At 48.4% G+C, this 12,048-nt stretch overlaps 1 protein-coding gene across 2 annotated transcripts in view; it reads left to right on the top strand.

Moving 5' to 3' along the window:
* PPP1R16B (protein phosphatase 1 regulatory subunit 16B) overlaps positions 1-9,643 on the top strand; it is a 102,915-nt gene extending 93,272 nt beyond the window's left edge. The window contains exon 11 of one of the 2 annotated variants that reach the window (XM_060284177.1): positions 4,867-5,267. In XM_060284177.1, coding sequence (XP_060140160.1) covers positions 4,867-5,122 — 256 coding nt within the window. In that variant the 3' untranslated portion in view covers positions 5,123-5,267. Of the gene's footprint in view, positions 1-4,866 lie in introns of both variants that reach the window. The other variant, XM_060284176.1, reaches the window with a different exon arrangement.
* Positions 9,644-12,048: the final 2,405 nt, after the last annotated feature.

Here is a 12,048-nt window from a genome sequence, read left to right on the forward strand (position 1 = left end):
GGACCGGGGCACGAACCCGCGTCCCTTGCATCGGCAGGCGGACTCTCAACCACTGCGCCACCAGGGAAGCCATGTGTTTGGTTTCTTTGTGTCTCCGAGATTCCTCCACGTGGTGGCATTCAGCAGCAGTTCATTCTTTTTCATTGCTCTGTAAATTCTATTATTTACATAGTCTACAATTTATGTGTCCATTCGTCCGTTGGTGGACATTTGGGTTGTTTCCAGCCTGGGCTATTTTGAATAAAGCTGCTCCGGACATCCTTGTGTGTGTCTTTTGATGGACACAAGCGCTGTTTTCTGGAGGGTATTTACCAAGGAATGCGGTATGAGTTACGGGGTAGGCGATATGTACCTTTCAGAGATCCCGCCCGGCAGTTTTCCAGAGCAGTTGTACCTGTCTGCTCTCCCTTCAGCAGTGAAGGCGCCTTTCTTGCCAGCTGTTGGGATAGTTAGTTCTCTGCGTGTGAGCCGTCCTGGTGGGGTTGCTGTGTAGCTCAAATTTTTAGTTTGTTTTTCCCGATGGTGGATGATGTTGAACCTTTTCTTGTGCTTATTGGCCAACTGGTTATCTCTTCGTGCTTCATCTGTTCTTTAGCCCTTTTTTATTGGGCTGTTTATCTTTTCCTTATTGATTCATAGGAGAGACTGAGATTCTTCAAGAAACCCTCAGGGGTTTCCCTCTCCACGCCTGCTCCTTTCCGTGTGTCTATTCAGATCTCACAGGCCCCAGGATTCTCTCAGAAGTGCTCTTTGATGTAGAGTTTCATAAAGCATTAGCCCTGTAGGGAAAGGGTGGGGGGATAGGGATGCTGGAGACCAGCCTGAGTTAGGTCTGAGTTTGTTGTTGTTGTTAATTTCTGGAGATTCCTCATCAAGGCTTCAGTTTATCTGGAGTTGAGTGAAAGCAATCAGATGGGCCACTTGGCCTCAGGGGCTGGGGTTTCAGACCAGGGAGGAGAAGACAGGGTACAGAGATGGCATAGCCAGAAGCAGGCAGTCCTCTCTCAGGTGCTCAGAAGTCCTGTCCCAGGGAAACCGTCAGGGTCCAGGGTCCCTGTCCCAGCCCCAGAGGGAACAAGGAGGTCACAGGATACAGCTGCAAAGCTCAAAGCTCCTTCCTTTTTTGTTCCTACTACCTTTCAAGGCCTTAGGTGCTGTCAAGGACATAATAGTCTATAAGGTAGGGATTCTCAAAGTGTGGTCCCTGGACCAGCAGTGTCAGTGTCACCTGGGAACTTGTTAGAAATGCAGATTCTCAGGCCCTACCCCAGATGTACCAAATCAGAATCCCTGGGGCTGAGGCCCAGCACTCTCTGTTTTAACCAGCCCTGCAAAGGATTATGATGCATGCATGAATTTGAGAACCACTGATCTAAGGGAGTATTTGCTCAGCCTGACTCCCAAGTCAGGTTTCTGCCAAGGCTCTGTGCTGTTAACCCCCAGGGCTGGCTTGGGTACATGGTTTTGGCAGAGCTGATTCACTGATAGCAGGCACAGCAGTAATAAGACAGCCCCGTCTCTTCAACCAGTGGTTCACAATCTTAACTGTAAAAGAAAATCACCTTGGGGTGGTGTTTTGTTTTTGTTTTGAAAAAACCTGATGTCCAGGCTGCAGTCCCAACTGATTAAATCAGAATCTCCAGGCTTGGGGCTCAGGCATTGTATTAATTAATTAATTAATCTTTGGCTGCATTGGGTCTTCATTGTTGCTCACGGGCTTCCTCTAGTTGCGGCGAGCAGGGGCTACTCTTGGCTGCAGTGCGCGGGCTTCTCATTGCGGTGGCTTCACTTGTTGTGGAGCACGGGCACGTGGGCTTCAGTAGTTGTGGCACGAGGGCTCAGTATTTGTGGCTCGCAGGCTCTAGAGTGCAGGCTCAGTAGTCGTGGTGCACGGGCTTAGTTGCTCTGTGGCATGTGGGATCCTCCTGGACCAGAGATTGAACGCTTGTCACCTGCATTGGCAGGCGGATTCTTAACCACTGCGCCACCAGGGAAGTCCCTATTTATCTATTTAATGAATAGACTTTATGTATTTATTTACTTTTTGACTAGTTTTAGGTTTTCAGATAAATAAGTGGGGGGAATTCCCTGGTGGTCCAATGGTTAAGACTCCACACTTCCACTGCAGGGGTATGGGTTTGATCCCCGGTCGGGTAACTAAGATCCCACACGCTGCGATACAGCCAAAAAAAAAAAAAGAAAAAGAAGTGGGAAGTACGGACAGTTCCAATATAACCTCGTTATCATGCCCCCCTGTTTCCACTATTATTAACCTCTTGCTTTAGTGTAGTATACACGTTATCATTGATGAGCCAGTATTGATACATTATATTAACTAAAGTCCATAGTTTCCATTAGGGTTCACTTTTCTGGTTGTATGTTCTATGGATTTTAACAAATATATAATGTCATGTGTCCATCATTAAAGTGTCATACAGAATATTTTCATTGCCCTAAAAATCCCTGATGCTCCCTATCCATCCCTACCCAACCCCAGGCAATCACTGATCTTTTTACCGTCTCCAAAGTTTTGCCTTTTCCAAAATCATACAGTATGTTGATTGAATCACACAGCATGTTGCTTTTCAGTTCGGCATTGCATGTGTTTAAAATCTCTCAGATGATTCCAATATGCACTCAAGGCTGAGAACGAGTGACTTCCATCCCTGCTGCTCAAATTATTCGCAGGAACGTGTTAGAAATGCTGAAATTTGGGTCCCAACCCAGACCTAGTGAATCAGAATATACATTTTAACAAGAGCCCCAGGTGACTCATATGCACATGAAAGATTGAGAAGCACTGATTTAGACCATCAAGAATCTGCATCCTCCCATCCCATTTGTCATCAGTTTGCCTGCATAGTTCAGAAGAAGCCACTGAAGAAACAGAAGAAACACACACATAAATGGCAACTTGCTATGGGAAGCATTCCTCTCCTTACCATATTTTAATCTAATTATATATTTCTTGGAGATCTTTCCAAGAAATCAGATTCTTGGAATCACAAGTCAGCACATAGAGACTTCCTTCATTTTTTCCTACCAGCTCCAGAACAGTCTAATACAAGTACTTGCCATAATTTCCCACCTGCCTAATGATGGTTTTCATGCTCCCCTGAGGGAATCTATCTGTGAAACAAAGTCCTGGAAATGGGCATGCTTGTGCAAAGTATATATTTTTCTTAAAAAAAAATTTTTTTTTTTGTGGATGGTGTGACATTGCCCTCCAAAGAAGTTGTGGCAGTTGACACTCCTGTCTACTTCCCACACCCCTGCAAGCACTGAATAATAACAAACTTTAAAAATATTTGTCAAGAATTCTATGGCAGTCCAGTGGTTAGGACTCTGTGCTTTCACTGCTGAAGGCCCAGGTTTGATCCCTGGTCAGGGAACTGAGATTCCACAAGCCACTCAGTACACTTCCCCGCCAACCAAAAAAAAAAAATGTGTTGGGACTTCCATGATGGTCCAGTGGTTAAGAATCCACCTTCTAATGCACGGGACAGAGGTTCGATCCCTGGTCAGGATCCGGGCAACTAAGCCCGTGCGCCACAACTACTGAGCCCGCGTACCACAACAAAGACCCGACGCAGCCAAAAGTAAATAAATGATAAATGAATAAATATTTTTTAAAAATTTGTCAATGTGATGGGTAAAAATGATATTTTGTTGTTTAAATTTTTATGTCATTAACTATTTGTGAGATTGAAAATTTTTCCTACATTTATATGCTATATAGATCTACATTTTGCTGTGATCTGAATATTAATGTCCTTTGCCTGTTTTTTCCGTTGGGTAGTTGGGCTTTTTCAAATGGACTTTTAAGAGCTCTTTATACATTTGGAAATTAGTCCCTTTTCTCTTATAGGTTGTAAATATATTTCTAGTTTTTCATGTGTCTTTTGACTTTGCTATGCTTTATATTTTCGTCACTGTCAGATGAATCTACCTTTTAGTCATAGTTTCTAGGCTGCAGCTACTTTTTAAATTTTTTTTGTGGTACGCGGGCCTCCCACCGCTGCGGCCCCAGACGCGCAGGCCCGGCGGCCACGGCCCATGGGCCCAGCCACTCCGCGGCACGCGGGATCCTCCCGGACCGGGGCACGAACCTGTGTCCCCTGCATTGGCAGGTGGACTCCCAACCACTGCGCCACCAGGGAAGCCCATAGGCTGCAGCTACTTTTAAAGCTCTTATTACCCAGGGATTTCTAGGTATAAAAGATCTCTGGGTAAGAGCGTCTTCCATTTGTAGTGGAGATATACCAGGGGCTAAGAGGAAGGATTACAAGTGACCCAACTAAAATCGACTTACACAAAAAAGAGATGCATTGGCTTATGTAACTGGAAAGTCTGGGGCCAAGTGGATCCAGGGGCTCAAAACATATCATTAGGATGCAGTCTCTCTCTCTCTCAGTCTCTGTCTCTCTTTCAGTCTTCCTTAGTGCTGGCTTCACAGCCAAGTAGACCCTTTGAAATGGTATCTCCCCAGTACATCATTCTTACCAGCGTAGTTCCTACAGAAATAGATCTGCTCTTTCCCAACTTTTCTAGCACAAGTCCCAGGGTTGAGTTTCACTGAACCAATTTCAGTCAGGAACCCACCCCTGAACCAATTCCTGTAGGGAGTTTATTGATTGGCCAGGCCTGGGGTCGTGGTCTTTTGCTGGGAGCAAAGGTGAGAGTGGGTCAACTCTATCAAAACCCATAGATTGGTGAGTTCCCCAAAGGAAAATAGAAGTCTTATTACCCAGGTAGGGAAAATGGATGAGGACAGGCCCAAACAATCATGCTTTCAGCAGAGGCACAAGTGGGGTATGGGTTCAGATCTTCCAGCCAGCTGGTAACGTTGTCCTTCTCACCCTCAAGAACCCCAGGCTGGAGAAGCCCGTGCTGCTCTCCGAGTTTCCTACCAAGATCCCACGAAGTGAAATGGACGTGCCTGTTGAGAATGGCCTCCGGGCTCCGGTCAGCACCTACCAGTATGCGCTGTCCAACGGGGACGTCTGGAAAGTGCATGAGGTGCCGGACTACAACATGGCCTATGGCAACCCTGGCATGGCCGATGCCACCCCGCCCTGGAGTGGCTACAAGGAACAGAGCCCCCAGACGCTTCTGGAGCTGAAGCGGCAGCGGGCTGCTGCCAAGCTGCTCAGCCACCCCTTCCTGAGCACCCATCTGGGTAGCGGCATGGGCAGGACGGGTGAGGGCGGCAGCGAAGGCAAGGCCCCTTTGATCGGAGGCAGAACTTCCCCGTACAGCAGCAATGGGACCTCGGTGTATTACACGGTCACCAGTGGAGACCCCCCACTCTTGAAGTTCAAGGCCCCCATGGAGGAAATGGAGGAGAAGGTCCACGGCTGCTGCCGCATCTCCTAGTCCCTGAGGGATGGAGGGGAGGGATGCTCTGGGGAGAGGGTCCCTGGAATCCAGGCCAGCCCAGCAGCCCTGCCTGGGGAGGCTTCCGAGGGCAGCTGGGGAGAGGTGGGCTCTGCTTTCCAGAGGAACGCTAACCTCACCTCTCAGCCAGCTGCCCATAGCATCACCACTTCCCACGGTTCTGCTTCTTGCCGCACTGTCTGCCATCAAACACAAGGCCCATAGTGGCTTCCTGACTCATCCTGCTGTCAGATTTCAGGAGCATGGGCTGGGATTCTGGTTCTGTTGTTGGTAAAGGCTTCTCTGGACCAGTACTCACGTGTGACATATCAATACACACACACACACACACACACACACACACACACACACAATCAACATGTGTAGGGATGACACAGCTGGGCTCATGGGAAGCAGGTGGGACTGAGAATTTGTGGGCTCTTCCCAAGAGGACTGAAGTTAAGACTCAGAGTTTTGTCGCCACTGCCAACATGGCTTTAGCAGGGGAGGAGGCCTGCTAAGCTGATACCTGTCAGCCTGCCCAGAGCCCTACCAGGGTTTGCTATCATCATCCACATCCGGCAGGAACAGGAGGTCCTCTCTGCATCCAGAGGGAGCTATGCGCCCACGTCGGGTGGATGACACGGGCGTAGGCCTGCTCCCCACAGCCTTGCTTGTGCCAAGTGCCAGCTGTGTGAGTGCCCAGGGGCCAAGGTGGAAAACCTGGCTATTCCAATCCTGGAATAATCCAAATCATATTTTGCTCTTGGGTGGAAGCATCAAAAGATGGAGGGGAGAGAGAACAAAGGTAGTGTTTCCAAAAGTGCATTTGCTGAAAGAATTCTTTTAGGCTACAAAGCTTCAGGTTGGGAAGGGGGTCCACTGAATTAGTTTTCTTTCCTGAACAGTATCACGATCACTAGGTTTTACTGACTGGTGTTGGACAAATGAAGCTAAGCGAGAAACTTCAGTTGGAAGGGCTTTTCCAGGGAGAGAGGCAAATTCATGTTGTTAATTTCTGCAGACATCTCTGGTAACCATGACAGAGCCCAGCGCCCTGGCCAACCTTTGTGAATATTCGGCTGATTTCAGTCCAGCCTGTCTCAGCCGGCCCTCCTCAGACGAAGCCATCAGAGTGAGCAGTGGGGGGCTGCCGGGGCCCCTACCTCTCCCAGAGTGAATGCTCAGCACTCCCAGGCCAGCTTTGCATTTTCTGGAATGCTTGGTGAGACGGATTTGCCAGTTGGCCCTTGTGAGTTGCTGTCTGGCCCAGGAGCTCCCATCCTGCTCCTGCCAGAGTGGTGACAGCCCAAGGCTGAAAATCCAAGGTGCACATGGTCCAACACCCTGCACTGCATTCAGGAGAGCGGTGGTGGGGCTGTAGTTGGGTCTTGCCCAGCTCTACTATTTCATAGCCCCAATCTTTCTGATGCTGCGGAGGGAAGCCTATGAGAGACAGGCTGCCTGCCACCTCTTCACTGCATTCTCTCGTGAGCCCCTTTGAAATTGTTGCCCACGAGTTGGGCGCTGTCCGTGGAATCGGCCAAAACCTTCTGGTATAACTAACGAACTGCAGGTTTGTTTCCTGCTCTGTGCACCCTTTACTTGTCTAAAACTACCTCTTTAGAGCTCTGAAGGGGCCCCTGAGGTCCAGATTCTGGAATTTGGGGGGCAAATCTGGGTTTCCTTTAACCCTTTTCTTTCTGAGCTTATGAGAAATTCTCACCGAGGGACATCTGGGCCAGAGGCTGGGGCTGGAGGAGCCCCCTTGTGCCACAGTCCTAGTAATGAGGTCTGCTGTTTGTCCCAGTCCTCCACTGTGGTCGCCATGGCTCCCATAGCCCAGAGGCAGAGCTGGATCCCAAGGGCCTCGTTGATGCTTTACCAGGAGCAGGGCAGCTGGGTCAGAGAACAGTGCTCCTGGATGCAGGGAGAGTCACAGCACCAGGCCACTCCCACCCCAGCTCCAGGACGGATCCAGTCCAGGGTGGAAAGGCAGGTCAGGCGACTTCAGACAGGTGTGCGTGACACCTGCCACATCCCTGGGGTCTGGGGCTGACTCTCCATCATCTCATCCTATGGCTGGAGCAGGGCAGGGATGATTCAAAACACACATGCCTTTTAGGCTTTAAAATAGTGTTCAGATCAGACTGACACTGAAATTCCTCTTGAGCCCACTTGAGCTGCAAGCTGGGAGGTGCTGAGGGAAGACACACGCTCCTAGGAGAGAGCTGTGTACGTTTTCAGATCTGTTTGCTCAGGGGCCAGAGACTGAAGGTATTTATTGCCCGCTCTGAGCCCTTCTGGCTGTTCCCTGCTTCCTCCTTTTCTTCCTGCCTCCTGGGCCGTTCCTCTCCCACACAGAAGGCTGGGAATCCCAGCTGATCCCCTGACAGGAGCCAACTGCAGACTCTTGGGCTTTAGCGCGTGTTTTCAGTCGGGGATAAACCATTCCCTTCAAGTACCTGGGGGAACTTTCCCTGTGGGTCTCCTCGGTGTCAAGGGACAAGCTGGGGCCAAAGTCATTCATTTATTCACTCATGTAGTTTATTGAGTAGCTGTGACTCACCAGGCACTGTATTAGGTTCCAGGGATAAAGGAGGAATGAGAGAGTGAGGTCTCATCCTTTGATGATGGTCATGACCATCCTCATGGTCATGAGCATCAACAGCCCCATTCAGTTCACCTGAGACAGAAAGGCTGCATCCTAGTCCAGCAACCCTTTACTTTTCTGCTCCTAGAATCCCTAGCGTATGAATTTCTTTAGCTGGGAAGCTGCTGACATCACCACCCCTGGATAACATTTGCCACTAAATGGAGATGCTGGATCTTGGGTTCCAGGCAGATACCATCCCAAGTCCACCTGGGACTTTCAAGGATAACTGCCTTTAGGCCAGCATCTTTCAGCCACTGTATAATACCAGTTTGAAGTCAGTGTCTAGAAGAACAAGGAGTCTGGAACTTGTTGCCAAATGCATCTCAGGTTCTTAAGCTCATTGTCTCTTCCTCATTTTTGCTCATTTATTACCTAGTCCTGCCCCACCAACGGATATTGGGAGGAAAAGGAGCTTCTCCTTTAATATCGAAAACTTTCCTCATGAGTCTGCCTCTATTCCTGGCAGGTGTGGATCAAGGAGCAGGGAGAAAGCTGGCAAGGTCGACCAGATGCCCAGCTCCCGCTTAGACCCAGGTCTGGTGGCAGTTCCTGGCAGATGAAAGAAGGCCACTTCTAAAGCCTGTGCCACATGGCTCCCTCTGAGCTCTCGCCCTTGCTCCCACCTTATGCCCCAAACAACTGAAAATTGGTGGCTATCACCAGAGAGTGAGTTTCTGGCCTGAGAGTAGCTCCAGGAAGTTGAGTGCACCCTAAGCCCAGGTCTTCTGAAGACTTCAGGATGTAGTTCTCCATCAAATATGCAGCATTGGTGAAACTGCTCTGTACTGTTTGATCAATTTCAATAGGCTTAGAAAAGTTAACAAAGCTGTGTCCCCTGTCCTACCCACCAGTTTGCTGGCCTTGTAGTAACATGAGACCATTTTGGTTGTTGGTGTCAGATATCTTTTGATCTTGAGTTCTCCCTTCCACTTGCTTTCCCAGAGCAGAATACTGGGACACTTTCCAGAAGGGCACTCCTTATGGGATGCCCAGAAGGACTGTATTTAACTCTTGCTGTTGTGGCTTGGGGACAGCCTCCCCTCCCCCAGGGCACATAAGAGCAAAGAGTCATGTGGTCAGTGGGTGACTCCGCAGAAGTGACTGCCTCTGCTAGAAGCTTTCCTCGACAGTCTCTTGTTGGCCAGTTGGCCGGAGGGCCTGCTTCCCATGGGCATTGCAAGTGCCACAGTGCGGGGCCTGGCTCTGTGCACCCAGGAAAAGTCTGTAGACCCACAGCCCTCCGCAATAATTCACCAGACCAGAAGCCACTGATGTACAGAGAACATTTAAGAAAAATGTATTTTATGTGAAAAAAAAAAGTTAAAACTCTGTATACTGTATCAGCAGCTTTGTGTAAAAATGGCAATCAAGAGAGTCTAATATATTTAAAACGTTTTTTAAAAAAAACCCTCGTGGATCTTTGATATTGTATTGAAGTAACTTCCAGGTAGCACCACGCCATGCGGCAGTGGTGAGCCCCATGTTCGAGACTGTGGCTCGACCACATCCCAGAGGGGTGCGCCCCTGGAGTTGCTTCCAGCTGCCAAGGCCTGTGACAGAATTCGCTGTTAAGAGTTTTTAATTAAGATTATTAAATTCCTTTTAATAACACCTGTTTAGTGTGGCTGTGGTCATTGCTATGAGCTCGCTTGAACCCTAATGATTTGAATTCACAAAATGGTAGTGCCTGGGATGAAGGGCAGGGGAGGGTTCCAGGTCCCTGATCCCACCACAGAGGGCTCTCCCAGTTGGCCCCTGAATCAGAGGGAGCTCTGAGGGCTCAGATACGGAGAGGTATCTTTCTAGACTGCAAGAAGGTGAAACCTGGTGAAGTCAAGAAAAGAAGGGTGGTTGGAAATGAGCTTCACTCTGTCAAATGCTTCTTTTGAAATTAACATGGAGCCCTATAATAGCTCATATACCATTTTCCCCCACACTTTCAAATGGTTGTCTGATGACACATTTATATGTAACAGGGCTGCCCTTCTCTTCTGTTCTCTTCTTGGAGTGCACTGACCTGTCCTATCCTCTTCTCCCCAAACCACCCCAGTCCTTCTCCTCATACAGTTTATAGTGGGGAAGTAAAATACTACATACTACTTCACATTATTACAACAATTCAGCAGGTGAGACCGTGGTTATTCTCACTTCTGACCTTAGGCAATGGAGAGATTGACAAACTCTATGACTGCACAGCCCCAGACAGTGGTCATTGTTTTCATCACATACAGATGTTTGTTGGTGTCTTGGAAGAGGATGAAAAAGGATGCTGTCTTGGACCCTTCTGGATGCTGGCTGCCAGAGCAGGGACACATAGAAATCTCCACACTTGGGCTTGAAAAATTTCATAAACAGGCTGGGTATGGGGAGAGAGGGGAAGAACGGAAGTATCTTTGTAGCAGCGGACATTCATCCATTTAAAAAAGTATATTGAGGACTTCCCTGGTGGCGCAGTGGTTAAGAATCCGCCTGCCAATGCAGGGGACACAGGTTCGAACCCTGGTCTGGGAAGATCCCACATGCCACGGAGCAACTAAGCCCGTGTGCCACAACTACTGAGCCTGTGCTCTAGAGCCCACGAGCCACAACTACGGAGCCCATGTGCCACAACTACTGAAGCCCACGTGCCTAGAGCCCATGCTCTGCAACAAGAGAAGCCACTGCAATGAGAAGCCCGCGCACCACAACGAAGAGTAGCCCCTACTCACCGCAACTAGAGAAAGCCCGCGTGCAGCAATGAAGACCCAACGCAGGCAAAAATAAAATAAATTTATTTAAAAAAAGTATATTGATACATGATAATGGTAATGTCTCACATTTATGAAGCACTTTACAGTTGTATATATGTCTTCTCATTTACACAAAGAAAATGAGGCCTAAAAATTGGCTATTAGATTTAACACCGTGGAGCTCATGACGATCTTTTTCTTTTTAAGATTTTTTTTTTATGTGGACCATTTTTAAAGTCGTTATTGAACTTGTTATAACACTGCTTCTGTTTTTTATGTTTCGGTTTTTTTGACCGTGAGGCATGTGGGTTCCTAGCTCCCCGACCAGGGATCAAACCTGCAACCCCTGCATTGGAAGGCAAAGTCTTAAGCACTGGACTGCCAGGGAAGTCCCTCACAATGATCTTGACAAGAGGTTTTGGTTGGCCAGTGTAGGAATCAGCCTGATTGGACAGGATTCAAGACAGAATGGGAGGAAGACTGGAGATGGCAAGTATAGACAAGCTGTTTGAGGCTTTATGCTATAAAAGTGAGAGTGAAATGGGGAGGAAGCTCTAGAGGGATGTAGGGTCATGAGTGTTGTTTGCAGGATGAAAAATATTACAGCATGTTTGTATGCTGATAGGAATGAACCAGTAAAGCAGGGAAACTGATGATCCAGGAAAGAGGAGGGAATTGCTGGAGAGACATAGGTTAGTAGTAGGGGGATTGGCAGCTACTGCCCAAATGGAAGGACTGGCATTAGATAGGCTCACAGACAGCTCATCCATAGTAACGGAAGGCCCAGTATGTGGGCAGAGATGCAAACAGGTAGGAAGATGTGGTGGGAGCATGTGGAACTATCTTCCCTGACTGCTATTATTTTCTCAGTGAAATAGAAAGCAAACTCTAAAAGTAAGAACGAGAGAGGAAAAGGTAGAGAGAAGTTAGGGAAACAGAGGCTAGCAGGCAAACTTAAGGGCCCACTTGAGACCATGAATTTCAGGCACAGCTGGTGGGCATGACTGTGTCTTTCTTTTCCCCTGCACTGTATGGTGGCCTGGGTGCAGGAGGAAAGTAGGTGGAGAGTGGGGTTTAACCAGGTTTGGGGTTTTGCCAGGCAAAAAACAAGGAGGTGAGGGACTTCCCTGGCAGTCCTGTGGTTAAGACTTGGCCTTCCAATGCAGGGGGTGCGGGTTTCATCCCTGGTCAGGGAGCTAAGATCCCACATGCCTGGCGGCCAAAAAGCCAAAACATAAAACAGAAGCAATATTGTAACAAATTCAATAAAGACTTTAAAAATAATCC

Source organism: Globicephala melas, chromosome 15 (assembly GCF_963455315.2).
Source record: "Globicephala melas chromosome 15, mGloMel1.2, whole genome shotgun sequence".
Classification (NCBI taxonomy): Eukaryota; Metazoa; Chordata; class Mammalia; order Artiodactyla; family Delphinidae; genus Globicephala; species Globicephala melas.